This window comes from Dysidea avara, chromosome 10 (genome assembly GCF_963678975.1).
Source record: "Dysidea avara chromosome 10, odDysAvar1.4, whole genome shotgun sequence".
In the NCBI taxonomy this organism is placed as follows: domain Eukaryota; kingdom Metazoa; phylum Porifera; class Demospongiae; order Dictyoceratida; family Dysideidae; genus Dysidea; species Dysidea avara.
The window spans coordinates 15,238,363-15,265,362 of record NC_089281.1 but is presented as its reverse complement, the minus strand read 5'-3'; the positions used below and the strand labels follow the sequence as shown (position 1 = coordinate 15,265,362).

Sequence of the window (27,000 nt, the reverse complement as noted above, 5' to 3'; positions counted from 1 at the left end):
AAAGTGACTGTTCAAACAATGTGTTATATACTATTAGAGCAATTGAACAGACCTCTAACTGGTCGGTTTTATCAACCTTATATTAGCTAGACACTGGAGGCCAAATGCAAAAGGCAAGGCCTGTAGAAGTATTTACTGTACTAACATGAATCAGTTCACTATATACGCTAAATACATTCTGATCAGATTCTTGAAAGTTTTGAAGATAGATTTGTTCAGATTATTGAGGATGTGGTATAATTTGTGTCCCTCACAGGTTTTGGCTAACTACTCAGTGTCAGATGCCGTAGCAACCTACTACCTGTACATGAAGTATGTTCATCCCTTCATATTTGCTCTCTGTACCATCATACCCATGGAACCTGATGAGGTGAGTCAACCTGTGGAACCTGTTAATGTGGAACACTTAAGGACACCTACATGTACATAATAGTGAAAGTCACAATATATCCCTTTGTACATAAACTGACTTGGAAGTTAGGACACCTTGATAGTTTGTTGGTCCAAACTTGTCCATATTGTGGTATACAGTGCCACTCATTCACAATGTCACTTCTCTAGGTGCTACGTAAAGGTTCGGGCACACTGTGTGAGGCATTGCTAATGGTACAAGCTTTCCATGGCAACATCATCTTTCCCAACAGACAGGAAGCTGTATGTATTCAAAATTATAACCCACCACAGGTGTGTATCCTATTTATTTCATTCATGCAGGCATTAGGGAAGCTGACTAATGATGGGCACTTATTAGATCAGGAGACTTATGTCGGTGGACATGTTGAGGCCATTGAGGCAGGTGTATTTCGTAGTGACCTGCCATGTCGGTTCAAAATGGTAAGTATTGGTTGTAGGCATACAGTATTTTGCATTAAAGTGTTTGCAAATTCATGGAGATTGATTTCTTATTTACCAAAGTTTACTGTAATTTGTCAATGACAAAATGTGATATTTTATTTTGAACTCTCAAAAACGCTTTTGACAATAACACTTTTACAATAACACTCATGTTGTGTTATATGTTCAAGCTGACTCTTTTTTTTACTACATATATATCTTTTTACATATTTTGCAAAATAATAGAACTGTCCACAAAACGACCATCACAACTTATAACAAAAATGTGTGTGAACTGATGCAGCTTCAGTAAGCAAATTGTTTTAGCAAACACTAAATAGTCTCTATGGGTTTGGACAATTGAAGTAATGCTATTGACAAGGCTAGATGGGCAATATAAATTTTGTAGTTGAGCTAAGCCTTTTAACTACTCTAATAGAACATTCATTTTTGTTGGAGGCTTAATAAGATAAATAGAGTTGACATAGAAGCTACCACTTTTTCCAGGTATGGAAAAGATGCACACTCCGCACCTCTTAAGCCGGTTTAACAGGTTCAATCACTAACGATTTAGCTGAACTTCTAGCTGTTGGTGAGAGCTCTGCCTTATGCTGGACTAAATTCATCTCAATGGAGATTTCACTGCAAGACAAAGATGTGCTGACAATAATTCTACTCACAGGGAATTTATTTAAGGTGTGGCACAATGGGTGGCTCTGTCTACATAGCCCAACCCTCCTCCAATCCTGGGTGCTGCCTCCAGTTCTTCTCAGTGCCAGACTTGGCCACCTCCTCCAGCCCAGGACGCTGTGTCTGGTTCTTCTCAGAACCAGCCTCAGCCATCTCCTCAAGGTATGTTTTTCTTGTAACTACATTGGACGAACTAGCCTCAAGGTGGCTAGCATACTTGCTCATAGCCTCCTCCTGGGCATTATGGGAGCGACCTCAACTCTTCTCTAAGCTTGGTCTTTGCTGCCCCTCCCCCTTTTAAAATTATATATATATATATACACAGGGGCAGTTGTAAGCATCCTCCAGGTCTCTTTTACTAGCTAGTCTGCATAGTCTTGGCTGTTTATGTGCTACCCTCTCCTCTTTCTCTACACCTGTTCTGCAAGCTAATGAACTAGTCATGTACATTCAAGGTGCACTGCGTGTGTCGTCAACCAATTCAGCCAACAAAACTTAGCTCTTATCTGTCCTGTCAGATTCTGTCTATACCCATGGAATTGTATCATTTGCTGGCAACTCAAACATGCCAATTGGGTATGCATCTCTATGTGTGTGCACAGCTTGCAGACGGTCAGACAGATTTTCGCTGCCGGCTTGTGAGCTTACTTTGCATTTGCCAAGAGGCTGAGCTCCCCCTTAAGTTGCTCTCAATCTTTGCAAACTGGCTGCATGTGGCCAGTGTCAAATCTCTTTGTGTCAGACACATCAGGTTTACCTGTGCACACTACCCAATCATCCAGCTATGTGCACATGTTTGTGAGGCTCGTGGCCTTGGCACATGATGGCACCATGGTATAAGCTAACCGAGGTCATCTCCTGAGAGTTGCAGAGCCTATATATGTGCCACACAGGCTAGATTGCACACAAGTCACACATGTTGTTTTTGCACATGCATGCTTTGTGTCGAGTGTGTATATGTTGTGCAAGCACACTATCTAGCAGTCAATTATTGTTTCCTGTCTACTTCATAGGTAACCACTTGGGTAACGAACGTCCCATCAGCACAGGAGCTCGCAGCTAACCAAGTCGGGCTCTAATTTTCCCAGCACATTAGCGATTGATTCAAGAACAGACGGGTATCATGTACCAGCAGTACTTGAAGCATGGCAACTGCAGCAGCTATCAAGCCCTTCGGTGCATATTGGAGGGACCCTGCCTTCTATCCCAAAGAAACTAATCGAGAAAATCCTAACAGGTCAGTATGTTAACTTTGCTGAGTTTTTCCTCACTAAAAGAAGGAACCAGACATTCCTTTGCACGGATGGGCAACTGCTCCTGGTACAGCTGGATGATGTAGCAGTGGAAAAGAAGCTGGTCCCGAACTTCCCAAAATGCTTTGCTTATTTTTGCAGCAGTGTTAGGGATGCACAACCCTTCTGTGCTACCCAACCTCATGACTCACCTCTCAGATCAGACACAGCCACTCATGCCAAGAGGTTCAAGTGGCCCAGCTGGATCATCTATGACCAAATTTTCCATCAAGATCTGGCCAGCAAACCTGTCTTATGCTGGCTAGGGTTGATGCAACCATTTATGCTCAATGCTTTATGAAATGACATCTAACTCTTCCGAGGTGTGGTGCCGGTACTGCTATGACATTGATCGTACATCACAATCATGCTCAGTGGCCCCCAGGAAACACCCTTCACAGCGGGCAGCCAAGTGATGCCCTTCAAGTTGATCAGGCCCATCATGAATTGTGTAGAAAATTCAATTTGCCAAAGGGCTGAAAATTCCCTTATTGCAGATACTCCCACAGGTGTTAACTGTGGAGCTCCAGGGCATTCAAGGCTGCTTGTATACAGCACGTGCATGCGCATGCTCATTACTGCTTGCTAGGTCCTCTATTAAGTTTTGTAACCATGCATTCCTTGTACGCCTTGATGCAGTATTGTCGTTTCAGCTCGTTGCCCAAGGCAAGTAGAATGCACACCTAGAGTGAAGATCTGTGGTAGCTTGTGGTAGAATGCACACCCAGAGTGAAGATCTGTGGTGTGTGGTTTGGCAGATTTGACACTCAGAGTGAAGATCTGTGATGGCCATACTGGTTGTTCAAACTAGCTACACTACACCTCTTAGGTATCAGCGGGTACATTTGTTTCAGCCTTACAGACACAAAGGCACTAAGCATAGTTATGTTAGCTTACTCTCCTCCTCTGAGAGGCCGTAGCTATATAGCCTTAATAATCTTGTGTTGGACGTTGATGATTTCTTATCGTTGCTATCTCTATTTTAGAACTGCACCAACCTGTTTTGCCCATCACCAGCAGACTCAGAGAGCTGTACCAATGCTGCAATTTACTACCTGATGACTCTCTCAGACTTCTGGCACACTTCTGTGCAGTTGTATTGCCTGTCAAGGTATTATTTTGAAGGCAGCAGCTGGATATGTTTCCTGACCAGCAATTTGCCTCACTGATTCTCGTGGGCTTGAGAAAGGTTTTTACATTGGCTTTCATCTATTCAGATTCAGCTATTACTGGAGAGTATAGCTACTGTGTAGCTGGAAAGTATGCCCGAAGCTAAGGGGAAGTGTAGCCATGTGGGCAGAACAGCAGTCCCCTTAGCTACAGTCACCAGGACTGCCCATGTGTATGTCTTACCTTCCTTCCAAATGTCCTTTACTATAGTACCAGTAGTCTGAGGCCGCACCCCCATGGGGTTCGAGAGTAGTGTAACTATGTTAATGTCTCTTTAATGATGGTTTTGTTCACTGTAATGATATACCGTATAACGGGAAATTTCCGGAGGGTGTAATTTTTGGATATTTCGGAAAACTAAATAATTTCCGAAAATGTTTATTCATACGTAGTCTACGTTTAGGTAAAATTGTGAGTTGACATAGTGCTCCTCAAGTACTTCAAGGTGTGTAAACAGAGTGGCGATACCAGTATTTCTTATTTACCTGTTGACAACCCCTAGTTCTGCAGTCGTTGTTGCCAATTCAGGCGTCACCAGAATGATGGAGATACGCCAGTGGAAGCAGGAAAATGGGAAACCACGTGGTGAATATCGGGTGTAGCTACACAGGAAAAGAGAAGGCGGAAATAGCGAAGAGAGCAGCTGTTTACGGGATTAGTGTCACTATTAGGCATTACGTGAAGTCCATCACGTAATCCATGACCTGATGACGCACAGAAGTCTTCACCTGCCTTGCCAGAGCACTTCCGTCAAGTGCTGATTGTTGTGGTGTTTATCCGAAAATTGATTTCCGAAATAGTTCACAATGAACATTATCCGAAAATTACACCCTCCGAAAATTTCCCACTATACGGTATCCCACAATTACCAGTCTTATGTATTCCCCTTACTACAGAACGCGGACACAATAACAGACCTACAAGAGAAGGTTCGTCGTACCATACAACATGCTGTAGAGGTGGAGGAGAAGATCCCTCTGGATCAGGTGACTAACTATGATGAGGTAATGTGATGTCATGGAGGGTGGTGATGACACATCATGTGACATTGTCACTGGGGTGGTGATATTATGTCACATAACTAGGTGTGTAATGACATCATTGCTAAACTGGAGTCACTACGGGAACATCCAATCAGATCAGAGAAGCCATTAATATACCACTTGGACGTCGGAGCCATGTATCCCAACATAATTCTAACTAATCGACTGCAGCCATCAGCCATTGTAGATGAGGCTACTTGTGCAGCATGTGATTTCAATAAGCCTGGGTCAAACTGTCAACGTAAGATGACCTGGTCTTGGAGAGGAGATTTCTGTAAGTTAAACAGCCACAACCACTATAGCTAACTACCACATGATATAGTATATTATGTTATGGCTCATGGAGGGCATAACACAAGGGGGCTGAACACTATGTCCTGCTCTTGCATTTATGTGTAGCAAGATGTGATTGTAATTGTTATCACCTGTGAACATCCTTTAGCAGCAGTTTAGCTGGTATGAGTGATGCATTTTGGGGGATTTTATAGTTGGCTGGTTTAGACAGGTTAGACAGGTTACCTTATTACACTGTGACCTTATTTGAGCTGTATAACACATCAAAAAACAATGAAAGTTGTTACACAGGGTAAAATCACACATTTTCAGATATAGTAACCTAATTCCACATTGACATAATAATGAATTATATATTTTTAATTGTAGCAAATTTTATTTTTTGTCAAGCAAACTAAAACATTTTTTGTAAAGGCCTCCCATAATTCCATTTTTGTACAGCTGGAATAGTTTAGGTCCACTAGTACTTAACCATTTATATAGTGCTGGGGAGGGTTTAGTGTCTTTGAACTAGCACACAATCTGATTAGTGTCTGTGGGGGTATGTGTGTTCCCATGTCCCTCTAGTGACCATGTGTTCCTCCTGTGACTGGAAGTGGTTCAACAGGTGGCCACTGACAAACAGGGAATGTCCTTCTTTGGTGTTTATGTGAAGTTCCTATTTGTGTTATCATAGTATCCTAGCAACAGAGCAAGTGTGGTTATGTAAATAGGTTGTGAATAGTGGCCATTATTACCCTGTGTAGTGGTGATGTCCTCCCACCCATGACTAGGGTGTGTTTCCCGCCATTTGTGATGGTAGATCCTTGAAGGAAATATGTGTAGCTATATATTTTGACTTGTTCACTAGATTGTGTTTTGTGTGCTGTGTGATAATGCAAAACACTAATAAAATACACACTGTTAGCATGTACATTTGAAACTTTTTTTTTGTCATAGGACATAGCTACAATAATCATTTGTAGTTATTTTATCTACCAGTCCACTTGACTGGCTGTAATGGTTCTGTTTTTTAGTGCCTGCCAGTCGTAGTGAGTACCATCACATCAAACACCAGCTGGAGGCTGAGAACATTCCAGGGGAATCCCCAGGGGACCCACCTCGCTCATATCACTCATTACCACCTGCTGAACAGGCTCGTCTGGAGAAAAAACGACTTGCAGGTGAGCACTTTAGTGACCAAGTGAGACCTTGTATTATGGACACTTTGAGACCAGCCAATAGTGTCCTAATTAGTAATTATCGGGTTGTCTTGATTTTCCAGACTAGTTTATGTACTAACGGATACTTTAGGACCTTCACTAAGTTTCTGGATTATGTAGGTGCCCTCAAGCGTCCACATTAATGGACAATGGGATGTGTGTGAAGTGTATAATTACTATAGGTATAGTTAGTCAAGTTATACACAAACAGGATATGACATCAGTAAGTGTCATCACCCCTCCACTAGTTATACGGCTTCACATGTTTGTAGCTATACATTACATTGTATTGAGCAGTGGTCTTGCATTGTACATGAGAATGACTCTACCTACAATGGAAAATTTTATAATAAATGTAACCTAACAATGCAATATTGTTTTCAGCAGTAACAATTTGCACACACGCGTGTGCACACGTACGTGTATGCACACAAACACACAAATTATCAACTTATACACATAAACTATTGTTCTCTCATTAGATTATTGTCGTAAAGCATACCGGCGAGTGAAGGTGACTCGAGAGGAGCAGAGACTCACTACAGTGTGTCAGAGAGAGAACTCATTTTACGTTGACACTGTACGAGCATTTCGTGACAGACGTTATCGCTTCAAAGGCTTGTTGAAACAATGGAAGAAGAAGCTGGATGCTGCAAAAAAGACTGGTGACCCAGCAGAGATTAAAAGGTACTTTTGGCTACAAATGTATGGAGCTAGACCAGTTGGGCCAAAATCTTTATTGTTGTTATGGAGTTGTTTTTTTGTTTTTTTTTTCCATTGTGTCCATAATTCGGAGAGTTCTTGATAGAGGTTTCACTAATGGTTCGGATCAACTGTTGCTAAGTAATTTCAAAGCCCAACACTTCCATGCTACACCTGTATGATATAGTAACCCATTGTATCATTTTAGTAATAAAAATGTTTTATTTGTATACAGCTACAATAGAGTATGAAGCAGAACTGAGACATGATATGTATGAGAGCTGTGGCCAATTTTGTGTATTGGTATTGTTTGTGATTAAGGACACCATAAAATAAATTGCTTATTGTGTACAGCCATTTTTGGGTAAATTTCTGCAGTTAAACCTCTCTTACCAAGCTCTCCAAGTTTAGGACATAAAGAAAAAACCTCCATAATATGAACAAGATTTTGGCTCAACAGCTCAGAAGCAAAAATAGGCCAACAGATTGCTCCAAAATGTCCATTGTAGAGAGGCACCACTGTACTACCATATTAATAAGATTGTGTTAGTCCCTATTATGGTGCAATCATTTTGAGGGGTTGTCATTTATCCACATGTGATGTGATCATATCATGTGTCCTATTAGGGTGATGATGTGGTTGGGTGTTACCTTATAAAAGGAATGTTAAAACAATCACCTTTAATGATTTGGAGCAATATTTGGTCCATTATCTCATGTTACGCAACTGCACCATAACATGTATTGGAACATTGTTAGTGACACCTGACTAAAGTGCTTTTGACTGAATACTGGGATCATTTGAAGTGTAAATAATATTTGTTCCTTGCCACCTGTTTGAATAAAGATAGTTTATGGACCAAATAATTTCTATTGGATACACAATGCCATGACTGCCCCCAGATAGAAAAAATCTTATTAAAAAAATGTGGGATAGTACTTAAGATGAAACCCTTTGTTGGCAAGAAGTCACACAAGCCTAGCTTTCTCACAAAACACAAAACTTCCATAAAATTGAGAAAATCAAGTTTGTTACAATATTCATAACTGAGTTCAAATAAACAGTTTTTTGGATCACTTAATGCTTCCTGTTTGGACTGTATGGGAAAGTGTTTCAGTATTCATGAGGTGTCCTACTCTAAGCAAGGGAGTTTAACCTTATGATATATGTGTATGTTGATGCAACAGATTTTAACTTTTTTATGAGCTCAGTAGCAAATATAATCATAATCTAGCAGTGCGTGTATATTGGTTACCATAGTTGCCAGAACAAGGAGATATTGTATGACTCACTCCAGCTAGCTCACAAGTGTATACTAAACAGTTTCTATGGTTACGTGATGAGAAAAGGGTGAGCACTCAATAGAGGGGCACTATCACTTATTTGTCACCATAGTGCTCGTTGGTACTCAATGGAGATGGCTGGTATAGTATGTCACACGGGGGCTAATATTATCACTAAGGCGAGGGAGATTGTTGAGAATATCGGGTGAGTAGTCATGTGATGGTCATGTGATCTAGTGATGACATCGCAGTCGGCCACTGGAACTGGACACTGATGGAATATGGTGTGCTCTGCCTTCTAGCTTCCCTGAGAACTTTAAGGTGTGCTCTTTATTTGAGTGTGTAGTGGTGCTTAATACCAGACACGGCTACTCCTTTCAAGTAAAACAGTGCTTAGTAATCTGGAGTGTGCTTTTAAATGGGTGTATAACTGTGCTTAATAGTAGTCACAGTCTTGTATAAGCTGTGACTTAATAATAAGCCATCTCTCAGGTAAACACTACTAATCCAAACAAGAAGGCAGTGATCGTGTGCTACCCTGGGGCTATGTTGAATGTGATGGTACAGGTGGGTGTGGCTTGTTATGTAATATGATATAACTGACAGCCCACTAAACAGGATTACTTCACTAACGACCAGTACCAAGAACTGGTTGATCCAGATAAACTGGAATACTCACAACGTAAGGAAAACTCCATCTTCTTTGAGGTGAGCACATTGCAGCCACACCCCAAGAATAGGACCAACCACATGAGTACTGATAGCTTGGTGCAACAATTTGCAAGCACTTGTACTTCAGCTGCTATATCACTTTCATACACACAAATTTCAAATACTATATTTTACCAATTCAATACCATACTGTATTAACAGAAAGGTATAGCTGGAAGAATGTTTGGTAATTTAATGATATTTGTATTTGATGAATAATTCCTCTTGCTCGTGGTCCAAGCACCAGGTATGAGATCAGAAAAGTTATTGGAGTTGTAGTGATAGCTAAAGTGAAAGTCTCAAATATTATTTTGAGGTTATACGCATGTGCATCCCAAGTGTAATGCTAATAAAATGTGACTACCCGGACTGTCTGAGGCGTTCGGGTTGTTTTTAGTCATGGATTGAATTATATTTACAATGACTAAACTGAAAGCGTACATGCAGGTATGTTAAAAAGAATAATTTTATCATACAGTACAATAGTACTCTATAGTAGGAGTAGGCGTGGCCCACGAAATAACATCACCCAAAAACCAGCCTCAAATTCCCCTGACGATGATGAGGCGGTAAAACTAAGCCTAAACAAGGTTTTAGATCAACCGAAACGCTTTCAGCAAGTTGCTACGGAATTTTTGTTTTTTTAAGTATTTATTTAACGGAATTTTCTACTGACTGACTGATGCCTTCAGACAAGTGTAACTTGATAACTGCTATGGCTACAGACTTTATTTTTTCACTGTTCAACGTCACTTCTGCCCAGAGTAGGGACCATAGCACATCGATAAAAGTACTGAAACAAGCTGGAGTAGTGCACAATATTAAATCACAGTAAAACAATAAGAAGTATTATATCCCTACTGTGCTCAAGACGCCATAATGGAAATGCACGGTAGGGATATAACACTTCTTATCGTTTTACTGTGATTTAATATCGTGCACTACTTCAGCTTGTTTCAGCACTTTTTATTGATGTGCTATGGTCCCTACTCTAGTTGAAAATTCCTATTTTTTTTGTGTACTAGTTAACTATGAAGCTGTTATGAAGATCAATGTGACAAAACATTAAATTGTAATGGAAAATTGTGGACCATCAAATACAAAATTCCGTCAAAATTTTATGCTTTTACAATAGCCATTATACCTATGTGGCTACCAGAGTGGCAACTGTTTACTTTTGTAGCAGTAAGTCATTTATTGGGTAATTATATAAACCACACTGTTTATTGTGGTACTTATGTTATCAATCAATTATGCTTGTTCACCTTACACAGGTGGATGGCCCATACCGATCCATGATCCTACCAGCTTCTAAGGAAGAGGGGAAGAAATTGAAAAAGAGGTGAGCAGATTATATAATCCAACATGTGATCATCACATGTTGTAGGTATGCGGTGTTTAATGATGATGGAACCCTTGCTGAATTGAAGGTGTGTGCCTGTCGTGTTATCTGTTAATGTGGACACTTGAAGGCACCTACATAATCCAGACCCTTAGTTATGTCCCAAAGTATCCCTTAGTAACTGGCCTGGAAAATTAGCTGCATTATAATTTGTATATATATATACCGAATCACTTGACATGCTAAGAAATCACCAAACTTTAGGGGTTTGAGGTGAAACGTCGAGGGGAACTTCAGTTGGTGAAGAACTTCCAGTCATCTGTGTTTGAAGCATTTCTGCATGGCAACACGTTGCAAGAGTGTTACCAATCAGTAGCTCAGGTGGCAGACTATTGGCTAGATGTGTTGTACAGTCAGGTGTGTCACCGTGACCCCCCCCCCCCCTTGTGTGTCACTGTGCCACACTGTACACCCATAGGCAGAACACATGCCAGATTTGGAGCTGTTTGATTTGATATCAGAAAACCGTAACATGTCTCGTAAACTAGAAGATTATGGAGAACAGAAGTCAACCTCTATCAGCACAGCTAAGAGGCTTGCAGAGGTGTGTCAGCCCCACTCCCTGTACTGTACACTAATTGACTGTGGATTCCAGTTCTTAGGTGATCAGATGGTTAAAGATGCTGGACTGTCATGTCGTTACATCATTTCCCGTAAGCCTGAGGGTGCACCTGTCACAGAAAGGTGAGTAGACAATACTAAACATACCAAATAAAGACACTTCATATTAAAAAAAAATTATTTTAAAATCACCAAATAAAGGTTCTTATAACAAGTGATATACAATAGGATAAACTCTCCTGTACTTCCAATCAAGTGGCTAGGCAGGTCACTTTGTACATAAATTATAGATTTGGGGATAATCAAGTTGACCAGTTTAGACAGTGACCTTATTACACAGTAGTCTTATAAGTATTCCTTCCACCCAGGGCAATCCCATTGGCTATATTCCAAGCAGAGTCCAGTGTTCGACAATACTACCTACGTAAGTGGCTCAAGTCACATCACATGGATAACTTTGATATCAGAAGTGTAAGTGGTGTAACGTATTGTAGTCTACCCAGTGTGGTTGGGGAACATGTATGCTTGTATGTACGCTTCTGGTTGTAAACATTGTGGATAGCTAATGGCACAATGCCAGAATACTGGCTTGAAGAAAATGAACTTCCCATGCACACTGAATAAAACTAGAAATAAGGAGCAACTTTGACTCTATCACAAAAAAGAACTTCCATGTTCAACAACTTAAAAAGTATGCTGCTGTGCAGTAAGTACTCAAGTTAGGCTGCATGACAGTGGAAGTTGTGAAGTTTAGCCAATCATGAGGTGTGTTGTGACACCACTCTAACATGTTATCAGACCCACATTGTATTCATTGTTGGTCATGTGATGCTAGCTAGCCCCACCCATCTGCCCCTGCAGATCCTAGACTGGAGCTACTACATAGAGAGGTTGGGTAGTGCTGTACAGAAGATCATCACTATACCAGCTGCAATGCAAGGGGTGAGTATGCAATAGCTGAGGGATGTGGCTCAGTAGGTGTGGCTGCTGCAGGTAGCCAATCCAGTGCCCCGAGTGAAGCACCCTGATTGGCTACAAAAGAGACTGCTAGAGAAGAATGATGTGTTCCAGCAGAAACAAATCACTGACATGTTTCCACGACTACAAAAGCCTGCTAAACAGGTAATGTACTTCATTTGTATTGTCATGATAACAGATGATGTAATATAGCCTGACGATGATAATGATGACTTTGTTGTAGAGACCACATCTACAAAGCGACCAATCGAAGATGTCGTTGATGTAGAGGACGTTGTTTCTGTGCCACGCCTTCGACACACCCCTGTAGTGACCAAACGCCTACAATCCAGCCAATCAAATGTCAGCACAGCATCATCATGGAGAGAGGCTCTGGGCCCACCTCCTCCTCAGGGCGATACCATGGTAATTACTATCATGTGACATCATGGTGAGATCATGTGATCCTCACTTCAGGAGGAGTTCACTGATTGGCTAATTTATCATAAGAAAAAATGGGAATGGCAATGCCAACAGAGAAGATTACGTAAGAAGGGACAGTCCCTGTTGTCAGCAAAATCACATCACACTAGCCAGCCACACAATAGTGGCTTGTCTGGATTCCTAAAGAAAAGAGCTAATGTGTTAGTAGAGCAACCATGGCAGATTGTGCAGGTATTGTATGTATGTGTGTGTGTTCTATTTGCCTACCTTTGTGTATTCTATACATCTCGATGTGTGTGTAGTGTACCAGTCTGTCAGTGTACATATGTCATATACATGTGTTTTTCTCCCTGTATGTATTGCACATCCCATCACGTCATTACACTGCAGATCAAACAGACAGCTAGTTTAGGGATGTTTACATTGTGGGCACTAATTGGGACACAACTGCATCGTCTCTCACTGGAGGTTCCTCGTATCTTCTACGTCAACAGCCACACCCCCAAGCAACTAGCTGGGGAGGGGCAGGGTATGTGCTGTAGTAAGTCATGTGATCTGAATTACATTTTGCTATGCTACAACTAGCGTGGAGACGTGTCTCCCGAACATTACCTCATTCTAGCCCCATCCACCATTTATACCAATACAACGTCTCTGAGGAGGTGTTCCAGCGTCACATGGGGTAAGGAGTGTGGTTCATAGCTCATGAGAGCATGATAATTGTCCAGTGTGTCTGATATAGCAAATTACATGTGGGCTGTAATGTGTGAGATTAAATTTTCTATCAAAAATTAACAACTAAGTTTGGAAAATCAACAATTTATACAATTTTGATGATGGCAGTTTGACAAAATTATACAGCCAATGTTACAATAGCTAATTGGTGGATAAGAAATTTTTCTGAAAAATAAATTCGCAAAGTGCAAGAGTTAAGTAGTGTTATGTAATCAAACATTAGAATTGAATTGTTGTTTTTTCCAACTTTGAAATTTGTTTGAATGTATCAACCATTGTATTACTGCCGAGGTAATCTGGCTATTGAACAAATTACTCCCTCAATTGTCCACCCTAGGGAGTTGGTGATGCAATTATCAACAGCCGATATTGAGGGTGTTTACGAGACACAGGTTTGTATGACTTCACTGTGTTGATAATTGTTTACAATAACTACTACAGGTTCCGTTACTGTTCCGGGCCATAGCAACAATAGGGTGTGTCTGTACTGTTGCTAAGGAACATGTTCAAACAGTACTGGATCAGGTGATATAGTCAGTGATGCAATGTGGCATCATCAATGTGATCCCTAGGATCTCAATGTGTTCCAATTGGAGCAATTGGAATACAAGACACTGGCACACTCCAGTTACCTTGAAAATGATAGTCTACACCACGTCTACTTGTATCATAGCAACATGTGAGGGAGTGTAATCTGATTGGCTGTATTTATGTTTACATGTATAGGGAGTCCCGAGCATTATTTGCTGTTTACTTGTCAGCACTTCATGAGGTGGGTGTGGCCAATTATTTGGATGGTACTGTATTATATCATGGTCACACAGATCAGCATCTTTGTCGTTGATCGTGTCCGTAATAACATGATGCCAAATATGACTACATTGTACCAGTCTGAACATAGCTCAAGGTGACATTGTTACCATAACAACCTGTTGCTATACCCTGTATGCACCAGGCTCAGTAGCTATGGTGATGATTATCCTGTACCACCACTGGATTTGAAGTTTGATGTTCGTGTAGAAGTGGACCCAAGACTGGTGTGTTATGTATTGTCTATTTCAGTGCATCCATCTGTATGATGCATTTGTCCACTGTCCCAGCATCAATGTATCCTGAAGGGGGTGGGGATGGACCATTTCCAGGGTTCTTTTGTTTGTGGGTACATCAATAGTGCTGACACAGATTTTAAATGGAAGCTTGGTGTCATTTATTCACAATGTCCAATATGCATTCCTCTGGTCTCCCTGCTCACACACTGTCGGTAAAGTGTTTACTGAGACAAGTACTGTTACCATGTACATTGTGCAAATGTGGTTACAGTGAATTCATTAAATGTGTAGGTAGTTTTTGTAACACAGGAACTTAGTAAATGATAATAGTTGTTACTATCACAACCATAGCAGCTGCTGATCGTGGCAAATGTTTGATGTACACAATGTTATGGAGCCAACCTGTCGGGTCCAAAATCTTGCCCTCATTATTTCTATTGTGTTCTTAATTTGGAGAGTCCTTTAAGAGATGTTCACTGTATCAAGTATTGCCTTGTCAAAGCCACTTACACTGTTTATGTGTAATGAATATGTGAAAAGATTGCGATTTTTCCTGATACTGTCCTAAAGGGGTTTTTTCCGAGCATGTTTTGTCAGGGTTTCATGCTGTCCATTCAGCCAGTTTTGTCATCCACTAAATCATATAGTAATTCTCAGAAAGGGAGAACTGGTGTCTAGGATATTTACATCTTTCAAAAAAGTTTGTAGACACCTGTTTGCTTGAGCTACAAGCATAACACTGGGACAATGTAAACAACAGGGAATGTGTACATTGAGGCCTCTCTAATAATTGTATACACTGAGGCCTTTCTTTAGTAGATGTGTGTGTCTGTGATTACTGTTTATACAGCCAACTTTAAAACCCCTTATCTTTTAGTTGTGAACAAAGTGGCCTGCATAATATGATCACCTCCTTAATAAGATCACATGTCAGAGATACTGTAGCTCAAAATACAACACACATCCTGTAATTCTAAGCCAGTAAATTCCCTAAATGTATAAAGTGATTTGCCTAATGTGGCCACTTGCTCTAATATGATTACGTCCAAAAGTGACGGGACTATAACATAAACTCTGCGTCCGGTCCCATTTGGATGATCCCATCTGAAATCAGGACATTCTGTGGCCTCGTGAGCCCAAGGTGTCTTGGATTCTACTGTGTATTGAGTTGCTGTGTAATGGTAACAAAATAACTCTAACAGTATAGCCCATATATAGCAAGTATGTCTCTAAATATATTATTACAAATTGAATATGATTATCTACAAATTGAAAATTGTTTTTTAGTGACTTGAAATATTTCGGTGACCACATATCCTGATAATGTATCATTGTGTAGCCATAGTAATGTGTTGTTTATAGCGTTCCTTCTAATTCCATTGGCTAGTTCAACTTAGCATAACTATAACAAGTTGTAACAGCTGTTTACGTTGTATGTGTGGGACCTCTCATACTGTAATTGTGGGACATTTTAATTTTAGTTAATGTGATATTTCAAATTGTTATGATGAAGCCAGTTAATTTCTGATTGATTGTAATTAATATGTAATTATTGCTAATTACAATAGCCCACACAATGGCTGCTATAGTAATTGTTCGTAGTCATGGGAAAATATTCAACTATTCAGTTGTCACAAGTGTCCTTATTAGTACCAAATGTTGGGAGACATTGTATTGTGTCCTTTGTGTACCCAATAGACACCTCTGTGTGTTGATGTTGTGGGGCAGTTGATTGTGTACTTTGTGTACCCAGCAACATCAAATTCCTTTAGTTGTTTGTTTGTGCTGGACTATATGTACCATATGTGTACTAGTGTGTACACTGGAACCTGTGTAGTGTGGATACCTTGGAACCAACAAATAGTGTCCTGGTTATCTGGGTTTCAACATCAGTTTATTGCACTAAGTGATACTTTGGGAACTTAAATTAACAGGCTCCAGTAGTGTAGTGTCTGTCTTGTGTACATGATCATTATGAGTACCATTATCACTGCCTTGTCACTAGGTGTGTCGAGCCATACATCGACTGATCGCAGGATACAGAGACCAGCGTCGAAGTCCATCATTGGTCGTAATGCAATCACCGTGGGGTGGGTGTGGCTCATGTATGCTCCATAATCAGCCACTCCCACTAATTCTGTAGATACAAAAAAGCTCACACAATTGATTCCCTCCCTAGAGGACTTCCCCCAAGTTACTGTTCCATCACTGGATAGGTATGTCTATGACATCATCACCTGGTAACCATAGTGACAGCACATGTATATCCCATAGTGACAGCCAATACCCAGCTCTTGACTGGCAGAGGTCAGCTGCTCGGAAAATGGTCAGACAATTATTAAATCTTCACTCCTGGCTACAGGTAAGACTCTGAAACAATGACAGCATGATGGTACCTGAGTATTGCTATTAATGCCTGTACTGTGTGGTAGGGAATTTGAGAATAAAACTGGCAAATCTACTGCAATAGGATTTTGGCAAGATAAAAGTTTGGCAAACTTATACATTAGGTAAACAGATTGTTTTTGGAGGAAAGAATTGGTTAGGTAAAATGATGACCAATTGCGGTGAATTTGCCACCAAAGTTTCTGTCTGGCAATAGCAAGTATGGCATTTCAATATCAACAGTCTCTGTCTGTAGTCCTCAAATGTAATGACTGGTTATACTTCAGTGACCGCTAATATTATAGCGCTGTAGCTGCCCTTTGATGTGTATGGCTTCAGTATCACACTAGCACATATGTGTGGTCAGTGTACACAAACATGTTATGTACATATCAAAACTAACCAATCAATTAGCACTGTTGTGAAGCCATAGTAACAGTTTGTTGTGACAACAGTCTGAAGCCATACAATGCTTAGGTAGTGTTATATGGCTTCACAGGTGAACTAGTAGTGGCTATACATGAATACCCACTTTAATAATGAGAATATTATAGTGAACTATCAGGAAGTGATTTTGTGTCAAAGAACTATTGGAATATTCAGACAGGTAGTTTATTATTGGACGAGTCTGGTGATGTCACACTGAGTGGTGATTGTCATTGTTACCAAGGTTACTGAAGGGCCATAGTATTATCTTTATTAGCCATACTATATATGTATCACATTATCACAGAACCAGTTGGAGATGTGCCGCTACTCGTTGGTTCCCCTCAGCAACATGATATCTGATCAATCATTGTTCATCTCTGATGTGTTCTTCACTCGTCACCTCATCCAACACAATCATGTGATCTGGTGTTCTCCAACTAACATGCCAGACCTCGGCGGTATAGCTAATAAAAATTTGTTATGTATTGTTATTGGTTCATGCCCCCAGGTCATGAATGTGATGACTATCGCCTAGCAACAGAGAGTGGACGTGGTATTGAAATTAATGAGCCAGGGGCATACCCGACAGTGTGTATTGAGTTCTCATTGGATGGATTAGCAGTTACTACTCTGATCAGGTCTCACCTGATAAATGAGTACGAAGGTGTGGGGGCATCAGCTGCTTCATTTGATTCTGCCCCTCAGGTATCATGTGATCTAGTTGTGATATCATTACATGTCATCATAACTTTTAACAGTTTTCATTGGAGGAAATGATGAGTGGGAAATCCAATGCCCACGCCTCATTAACAGTGTATGATGAAGCTGCACTATGCTCCACAGCATTTAAGTGAGTTTCTAATTATAGAGAAGAAAATGTTTATATTATAGTTGATAACAGTCTTGAGAGAACTGCTAGTATTCCTGCAAAATAAAAGCTTTAGGATAATTTTACCCTCAGTCATTTTTAAGTACACAAAAAAATTGGAATTTTCAGGGACCATAGCACATCAATAAAAAGTACTGAAACAAGCTTAAGTTGGAGTAATGCATGATATTAAATCACAGTAAAACAATAGAAGTGTTATATCCCTACCGTGCTCAAGATACCATAATAAAAATGCACAGTAGAGATATAACACTTCTTATTGTTTTACTGTGATTTAATATCGTGCACTACTCCAGCTTAAGCTTGTTTCAGTACTTTTTATCAATGTGCTATGGTCCCTACTCTAGTTGAAAATTCCATTTTTTGTGTACTTTTTTTGTAAATAATTATTATGATGGGTAAACCCATGTATACGTCATCTGAAATGGCGCCGCGCGCCCCAGCTATATCAATTATCATCTGAAAAGTGAAACATCCATTACACTTCGTTGTCAGCTATGTTCAGCCCATTACACAGTATTACAAATCAAGAACTATTCAAAAGCTTCTTTTTTAAAAAAATCTGTAGCAACTTGTTGAAAACATTTTGGGATGATATGAAGGCTTGTTTGGGCTTAGTTTTACCTAACCAATACTGCCTCATCATCTGGAAAAATTGAGACTGGTTTGTGGGTGATATTATTTCGTGGGCCACGTCTACTCCTTTGTGTTCCTTACTATACACTACTATTGTACTGTATGATTCACATCATAATAGTTTGCCTAGCTGGAAAAATATGCTGATACATCATTAAAGTTTGTTTCAAAAATAACAATACAGTAGAATAGAATCAGATGTACGTCATTGGGAAGTTTTTATAATTGTTGCCTTAGTACCTACAGGCTTCTGTTCTGTGGTTTCTTGCAAAACAGGTCTCTTTGAAAATGAAATTTCACATGATTTTAAGCTATAATGTCAACAGGTGATATTGTCTAATTCATGGTGATGTAATGTTTCATATTAGGATATTGAAGAGTATGGTTAGTGCCTGGCTTCATGAGGTCACTGTCAACCATAATTATTTTGCCGATGTGCAGCTGCAGCATTTCTACCGGTAGGTGTAGCTACTACTGCATTAAGTGGATGTGATTTGTGATGCTCCACCCCCAGATGGCTGCACACGCCTTCAGTTCTCCTGTATGAACCATCGCTGTGCCGACTGGTCCATGGTTTGATGAAGAAGCTATTCCTCCAGCTGATTGCAGAGTTCAAACACCTCGGGTCCACCATCGTTTATGCTAACTTCAATAAGATCATAGTTTGCACTAAAAAGAGAAGGTTAGTGTGTTGTGATTTTGTGCGCAAGGTGCAAACTTTATGAAATAGTCATAATACCTTTTCTATTGTAAAAGTTGGCAGATACAGGTATGTAGTTTCCCATGTATCTTTTCTGCAGCTGGTGCTAGAATCTGAAAGGTTTTGCAGATATTCAACAACTAGTCTTCTAGCATGAAGGTTCATAATATTATGACCTTGCGCACTAAACATATTAACTTCTCATAATCTAAAAGTTTAACCATCCCCAGTAGTACTCTAATGTGTGAATCGGTACATCCCAAGACATATGTGTCCCAGATCCCTCACAAACACCCCAACCCAATACAACTTCCCTAGCTAAGAACCAAGTGCTACATGATCCATGCTTATCGAGAATGTGACAAAAGGATTTACAAATGTCACTATGCAGACTGTGTTTGGTTACACAGTCACACAGCTTCCTCTTTAAATATCTGATGTAACATACTAGTCCAAATTTACACAAGTTAAAACGTGATGAATGCCTACAACTTTAAAGTGGTCCAATTTTATTACTCGTCACATTTGTATGATAGCAGGAAGATGTGAATGTTAACAAGGAAGGTGTTTGTGTAGCTGCCAGTCAAGCTGGTTGGGAATTAGAGGGATTTAGTTTAGGGAAAAAATTGTCACATTCCAAAACTATTGAGTTTAGTAGGGACTAAACTGATACATGAAAACACATTTGGATGAGGAATTGAAGTTTTATAAGGTTTCCAAATTATATTTTACCTTTGTTAGTGTTCATACTGCCCAATTGTATAGAAGCCACTATTCTCACAGCCACAGCATATGGTTTGCACATGTCATGGGATAGCGACCCCTGCAGATTTTATTGCTCACTCTCAGCAATTTATTTTGCTTCCTATACAGAGGAGGTTGGACACGCACACATGAGCGCATACATTTTGTATTGAAAGTTTAACCAAGCGTTCACGAAAGTTTTCACAAATACCATTCGAGAGTGCACTTCAAGTTTAGTCTATTCAACCAGTCAACCCCATTCAACCCCACTACTCCAGGCACGTAAATCACTCTTGAAATCTATGGGGATTGCGTGTGTAAGCATTTACTGGGTGGAATCCATGTGTAATGCTATAGGGACGTCTTATGTACATGTATTTAAGCACAATAATTGTCGAAGAAAGCAATGTGCATGCTAACAAAGCCTCTCAGGGTATTGAAAAGAAGAGCAGACGCCGCTAGTTTGACCTCACAGAGAATCGAAAAGAGAATTAGAAACTCGCACACCCGCCTTGCAATAACAATTTGTTGTTCATCTTAAGAAGCACAAGGTAACGTGGTGTGGATATTGCTAAACACTTCTTCTATCACTTACTCCTCGTCACATATTAGAAATATGCAATTAACAGTAATAAATTTCAGAAGCGTTTATATTGTGTCCAACCTCCTCTGCTTCCTATACAAGTTGTACATGTAATGTGGTTGGTTTCTCTTGTAAACAGGATTGAAGACGCGTGTGCTTATGCCCAGTTCATATTGGAGAGTATTCATTCTAAGGAGTTATTCAAGGCCCTCAGTATAGAACCGACATCATGTTGGAGTTACCTTATGTGGATGGACCAGGTGAACAGTGGGCTAAACAGATAAATTTTGCATTGATTTTGTGTCACTGTAACAATGTCAACTTTTGGTGCCCAAACTTAAACTTTCTCACCCACTAACGCTTGCTATAGCAATGTGGGTGGACAGATTTTTTTTATAAAGTAGATGTGTAGGAATCCTCTGAGCTTGAAAATAGTTTTATAAAGGCTCCAAAAGGCTCCAAAACTTTGTCCCTTGCATGATCCTTATCATGGCATCACCTGATGTCATTACAGGCTAATAATGGAGGTGTCCGAGGGAAACTCCCTCAGGGAGTGGGTGGGGCTGATGCTGCAGATATTAGTATGGAAGAGGAGGAGGAAGGAGATCAGGTGAGCTTGTTGTAACTATTAACTGTGACATAACATGATGCAACAGGTTGAAATGAACTGGATGATGGCTAAGTTCCTCCCTAAAATGTGTCAGCAATTGTTCCAGGTCGGTCTGTGTGTATGTTTGTGTGTGTGCGTGCGTGCGTACATGCGCCTGTGTCTGTGCTGCCAACCTCCTTCTGATAACACTCCACCTTTTGGTAATGGCAGGCAGCAGACCAGGTAGGGTCCCTTCATGTTGGTTTTGCAAGCTAACAAAGCTTACATCATGCCTAATGATGTGAAAGAGAATGCTTCTGCTTCTGAACCAGGTTACTACGCAGGTCCCTGCTATTGTCCATGGCCCATATCCATTCTCCTGAAAGTCCACTCACTTGAGGTCTTGTACATAACTAGATTATTCAGCGTCCCTCACCTAGGTGTGTAGCGTGTGTAGTGTAGCTTATATTGTGCATTGCTATAGAGTGTTCATGTATAACTGTCATTCATGCCGTCACTGTTAGCAAACAGTGACATTGTTTGTTTTCATTCCACCCAACAAAAATATGATCAATCATGTCTTTGAGCAAGACCACTGACTGCTACTTGTAAAGGGATGGTCGTGTGTGTGTGTGTGCCAGCAATTTGGTGTGGACTGGTATCAGAAGAGATGGGTTGCATTCATCTCATAATCTCAAGGAAATGTTGAACTAAGACACTTCACTTCAGATCAAGTATTCGGACAAATTGTGTATCTATGCCATGTGCATCCCAGCACTCAGCACAACACATTGTTTTCCTAGCAACTAACACCTGGTACTCTGCTTGGTTGTGTAAACACACATCATGAGGTAATGACACATGACCAACTGCCTCTAGTCTGGTACAGAGGTTCTTGTAGATTCTTCCACAACAAAAACTACACATGCGTAAGATTTTGAATTTTTGACCAATCATATAGAGAGGTCTCATGATTCCGTTTTAAATTTGTTGTTGCACAAGTAGTATTAGAACCTCAATGTTGTTCCAGTGGTGGTGAGTCATGTGATGTCATAACCTCATGATGTGTCATTGCACAACCAAGCTGGCATCAGGTGTCTAGTTGTGCTGAGAAGGTTTGTTGAGGTACACATATGATGTGAATATACAATTTGTCCTTTAAAAATATTTGGTATCATTCTGAAGAATTGCTTCAACTTTGAGATCGACGACGCTTGACTATCCTCCCCTGATAGTATACCTTGTGAGCAGCTGTGTAGTGAGAGTCCCAAGTGTCTTTGTGTGGCTGTAGTTGTTTACAAGTTAGGTCTAAAGTCTTGCTAAACTGATTACCTTAAAAGAGCTTCATCTGACATGTCTCCTAGTATTCACACTTATGATGTTTTTGGTGCTATACATGACTTGTAATTGAACGTAATTGACTTTCTCATCTATGTAGCTAGTTTGTTATTTCAGTATTAACCTGTTACACTGTTGTGTTGGGTTCTTATGTAGTATGTGTGTACATTGTAGTGTTGTTGTAGCGTAATACATTTCTCAACTATCTGAAATTGCTTTAAACACTATACTCTAACAGTACCATTTGTGGTTCTGATTATTGGTTATTATCGAGTTCCAGGTCGGCTGATGTACTATGGAGTAGCTTGAAGCCATATGTATACATGTTGTAGGTTGTAGTGTAAGTACTGACTACAAGGTCTGTGTACTATCACCTGTGAAATAATATACATCAAGGTTAATAGGTATTTATACCCTGAACAACTGGCTCATCTGCGTAGTATACCACTAGATCATTTGAAGTGCATTAGCTACACAACTAAACTAGTGCTGGTAAAAATGAAGCAAAAACTATGGAGCCATTTGTGTTCATGTTGGACCAATGGAACACCACATGGTCTTATCAAATATTATTATTATTTCTATGTACAGGTGGTCATAGCAGGACACATCAATTCATTATATCAACATCTTTGTGATGTGCAGCAAATCAGCACACCAAGTAGGAGAACACAATCTAGCCAATCACAAGTGAGAGAACAGTAGAGCATTTATGGTTGTCATGGTTACATGGTCTACTTGTAGGTCACTAGGGATGCCACTACCATGGCAACGCTGGTGACATATTGTCAACAGAGAATCACCAATGAAATGACAGAACAATTGTTCACGTCAGTCATGTTATTTGTAGTAGTCTCAGAATGTCTCAGTCAAGCTCAGACAACTGTATGTGAATGTGTTGCTTTTTGACACTAGGCTAATAGTAGTTTAACCAAGTAAATGTGACAGTCCCTGTGGGAATGAAATCAACATTCAAACGCATCTGTACTACTCATGGCTTTGAAGTCTAGCACTAATTGTCCAGCCTAAATCTGTATAGTCCCAGCCTTGATGCCAGCCTTAGTTTGGGAATATTAAGGTACTGATGTAATCAGTCAAATGTGTGGGCTCAAAGCAGATAATTTCATATTAGTGTAGAGCAATATCAAATTTTATGGTAAACTTGTACGTGTCTGTGTCAGTGTGATATCATGAAATTATTTATATAGAATAATACAGAAGGTGCACCAAACAATTGGAGGACAGCAGGGTCCTGATAATCCCGTCTTGCAGCTAGTGAAGTACATTTGCAAGGTGGGTACCATGGTAACAGGTAGCCATTTTGTTAACTGGCTTTGCAATTTCTCATAATGTTATTATGACCGGTTTCTATTCCCATTCAAGGTATTATCACTGGATTCTGGTACACAACATCAGGTTGCTAAGTTACGACGAGATCTGCTACAGCTAATTGGTATACGAGAGTTTTCCAGAGACGCAATATTCACTAACCCTGGGTACTCCTATATCTTGCCTGAGGTGTGACCCACTGTGTGTGACATCAAATGACACATTGTATATGCCCCCAGGTTATTTGTGACAACTGTAACCACTGTAGGGATGTTGACTTGTGTCGAGATCCCTGTTCTCAACTAGATGAAGTCACAGGAAGGTAATCTACCCTAGGGATGGGCTAAGTACTGGTGTTTAGTACTGTCAAAATTGGGTAAAATCACTGTTAAATTCAACATCATGATGGCTATTTGGTTATGTTTCTTAAGGGTTTACTTCCAGACACCATTAAGTGTACTTAATCCCTCTTGATTTTGGGAAAGCCCTATTTTGGCCCCTCTGGTTGCAAGTCCTAGAAACCCACTGGCACTCATTGTTGTATTGACATGTTGTTACTGGGTAGCGTTGAAATTGAATATGTAGCCCCACCAGTTGTTATAATGGAGCCCATACTGGTTCAGTCTTATTAGTATTGATGCAGTGAAGCCTCCTGTGTATGACACAACAGATGACAGACAATTTCAGTAGTGTTTTTTGCAGGTCCTCATGGTGTTGTTCTCACTGCGGCAATGAGTACAATGCCATGGTGATTGAGCAACGACTAGTAGAGGCTGTCCAACGTCTGTCACTCTCCTACGTCTTACAAGATCTGCAGTGTGCCAGATGTCAGGGGGTAAGTGGGACATAGTTACAAGTACATAATCAAAATGTACTGACATAGATACACGTTAGTGCTTGGGTTAAGGTACACATATACTTAGCCCCATACATGATTGTAGGGGTAAACTGCAATATGCTTTGAAACACTCTATACCACAGTAGTATGATGCATGTAGTTACTTGCACCATACCCACTGTCAAGAGAGAAACCATGACAGGTGGATGAGATGCACTTAATGGCTGAGGATAAGAATAGACACTATGCTGGAACATAGCGTCTACATAAACCTGTTTAATAAACCTACATAAACCTGTTGGACACTTGAGGACATCCAACTGACAGGAAAACAGGTCGCCTAGACACTGGTTCCATATTACTCAAGTTCTGTGTATTCCCTACCAAACTACTGTGTAAATGGCATGTACTATAGGGTACATGGCACACACTGTGTGACATACTACAGGGGTAACAGTGACACACAGCACATAACACACCAGACGACAACTATACTGTATCACATTACAACTAATTGATCAGTTGTTGGTGTAATCTGGCTCATGTTACTATATTGTACTGGCGTAGGTGAAGGACAATAACATGAGGGAGTACTGCACTTGTGCTGGAGACTTCTGTAAGACTAGCTCTTCTGAGAAGCTGATTGAACAACTAATAATGTTTGATAGCATTGCAAAGTAAGTCACAAGGTTGTGACCATTTGATTATGTTTGTACACACCACAACTGTGATGCACATGTACGCATGCATGCACGCACACGCACACACAAGCCTGTGACTGTAATTTTCACAATCACTACCTGTATACTACTGAGGTGCTTGCATATATCCTGGGGACAGGACAAGGCACTAGACCAGTTAATGCCCCCTATTCCCATAAGAACTGCTAGGTGTATTGTATCCCCATTTTACACTACACATGTACAATACATTAACTGTTTCTACTCCACAAGTTACGTTAACACATTGAGAACACTATACACTTGATATAGCTCTTCTGTTATGCCAATAAACTCACTGGTCATCAATATGTGTTCAGAAGTCATGAAGGACATCCTGATACATTATAAGTGTTCTGTGGGGAGATATACCACCTTATAGTGACTATAGCTGAACAATGGAACCCAATAGAAGCTAGCAGCTAGCACTATTATCATATGGCATGTTTCCCTATAACCAATGGGACTTTGTTAGGGTACAGTGGCCTGTATAGTGACAGGGTAACTAACACACAGGTGTTGTGTACAGGTGCATGGTTCAGTTGTTGTTAAAGCTAGGTCCTTGCTATGGCTGCATGGCTAGAGAGGGAACTAGATGTGACCCTTGTTGAAAACATTGAATGAATACTTGTTAATAAGGATATCCTCTATTGAATGGTGCACTTTTCAAGTGAAAAATTGTCCCTAAATGATATTGACGTGATTCAGGTGGTTGGTACAAAACATGACCAAATTTTTGTGATGGAATTTTATAGGGCAATAGTAGGAGTAACCTCTCCATTGTGCACACCCTGAAATCAGAACACCTCTACACTAATAAAGACATCTTGACAATTAGAGCACTTATCCATACACTGTATAAGCTGGGAAAAATTGGTGGGAGGAAACTTTTGAATTTTCTATATTTATAGGATTTTGGCGAGAAAAGTTTGACGATTATGTCACTAGCTTATACAGATTTATATCGGACACTTTTAGACCCCTGAAATCAGGTCACTTAATAATGTAATCATCTCTGATTATCAAAACATTTCAGAGTATTCTTTTAATGTGGCTCCGCTGTAAACAGCCAACAATGAAACAGTCTTCTAGTAACTACATTATATGCATTGTCAGTCCTGCTGGATTCCTATAGCTGCATCACATGACAGCTAATATTAGTTTAGTGTATAGTGGTTTATCCTGCTGTCAGTTAATCATATAATCCAGCTGTGTTGTGTGTATTGTACAGGGAACACCATATGATGTTACTAGGTGATACCATCAATTGGATACTAACTGTCAACCAGATAAACCTCACTGCTAATACATGATTATATTAACTGTGTACTTATTGAATTGTATAACCTTATTTTTGAGAATGAAATTATATAATTGATTAGTTTTATGGGGAACTTCCATCAACTGAGTTTACTACTGTATAGCCTAAATGTTTTGAGGAGCAAATATTT

The 27,000-nt window shown here is 40.1% G+C and overlaps 1 protein-coding gene across 1 annotated transcript in view; it reads left to right on the top strand.

Annotated features, from left to right (window-relative positions):
• Nucleotides 1-26,932, top strand: part of LOC136268037 (DNA polymerase epsilon catalytic subunit A-like) — a 38,430-nt gene extending 11,498 nt beyond the window's left edge. The window contains exons 16-64 of the mRNA XM_066063268.1: nt 257-370; nt 562-654; nt 715-834; nt 4,883-4,990; nt 5,072-5,303; nt 6,340-6,486; nt 7,008-7,212; nt 8,489-8,578; nt 8,624-8,716; nt 8,763-8,832; nt 9,004-9,078; nt 9,130-9,219; nt 10,497-10,564; nt 10,610-10,652; nt 10,829-10,981; nt 11,043-11,168; nt 11,220-11,308; nt 11,554-11,656; nt 12,047-12,127; nt 12,179-12,307; nt 12,356-12,568; nt 12,620-12,817; nt 12,977-13,115; nt 13,172-13,268; nt 13,659-13,713; nt 13,763-13,846; nt 13,894-14,000; nt 14,048-14,093; nt 14,146-14,228; nt 14,277-14,358; nt 16,376-16,460; nt 16,514-16,586; nt 16,645-16,732; nt 17,489-17,642; nt 17,693-17,889; nt 17,943-18,034; nt 19,078-19,167; nt 19,224-19,391; nt 20,876-20,996; nt 21,251-21,346; nt 21,393-21,452; nt 23,255-23,353; nt 23,408-23,493; nt 23,872-23,956; nt 24,047-24,181; nt 24,232-24,314; nt 24,695-24,827; nt 25,398-25,507; nt 26,781-26,932. Coding sequence (XP_065919340.1) covers nt 257-370; nt 562-654; nt 715-834; nt 4,883-4,990; nt 5,072-5,303; nt 6,340-6,486; nt 7,008-7,212; nt 8,489-8,578; nt 8,624-8,716; nt 8,763-8,832; nt 9,004-9,078; nt 9,130-9,219; nt 10,497-10,564; nt 10,610-10,652; nt 10,829-10,981; nt 11,043-11,168; nt 11,220-11,308; nt 11,554-11,656; nt 12,047-12,127; nt 12,179-12,307; nt 12,356-12,568; nt 12,620-12,817; nt 12,977-13,115; nt 13,172-13,268; nt 13,659-13,713; nt 13,763-13,846; nt 13,894-14,000; nt 14,048-14,093; nt 14,146-14,228; nt 14,277-14,358; nt 16,376-16,460; nt 16,514-16,586; nt 16,645-16,732; nt 17,489-17,642; nt 17,693-17,889; nt 17,943-18,034; nt 19,078-19,167; nt 19,224-19,391; nt 20,876-20,996; nt 21,251-21,346; nt 21,393-21,452; nt 23,255-23,353; nt 23,408-23,493; nt 23,872-23,956; nt 24,047-24,181; nt 24,232-24,314; nt 24,695-24,827; nt 25,398-25,507; nt 26,781-26,862 — 5,370 coding nt within the window. The 3' untranslated portion in view covers nt 26,863-26,932. The remainder of the gene's footprint in view (nt 1-256; nt 371-561; nt 655-714; nt 835-4,882; nt 4,991-5,071; nt 5,304-6,339; nt 6,487-7,007; nt 7,213-8,488; nt 8,579-8,623; nt 8,717-8,762; nt 8,833-9,003; nt 9,079-9,129; nt 9,220-10,496; nt 10,565-10,609; nt 10,653-10,828; nt 10,982-11,042; nt 11,169-11,219; nt 11,309-11,553; nt 11,657-12,046; nt 12,128-12,178; nt 12,308-12,355; nt 12,569-12,619; nt 12,818-12,976; nt 13,116-13,171; nt 13,269-13,658; nt 13,714-13,762; nt 13,847-13,893; nt 14,001-14,047; nt 14,094-14,145; nt 14,229-14,276; nt 14,359-16,375; nt 16,461-16,513; nt 16,587-16,644; nt 16,733-17,488; nt 17,643-17,692; nt 17,890-17,942; nt 18,035-19,077; nt 19,168-19,223; nt 19,392-20,875; nt 20,997-21,250; nt 21,347-21,392; nt 21,453-23,254; nt 23,354-23,407; nt 23,494-23,871; nt 23,957-24,046; nt 24,182-24,231; nt 24,315-24,694; nt 24,828-25,397; nt 25,508-26,780) is intronic.
• Nucleotides 26,933-27,000: the final 68 nt, after the last annotated feature.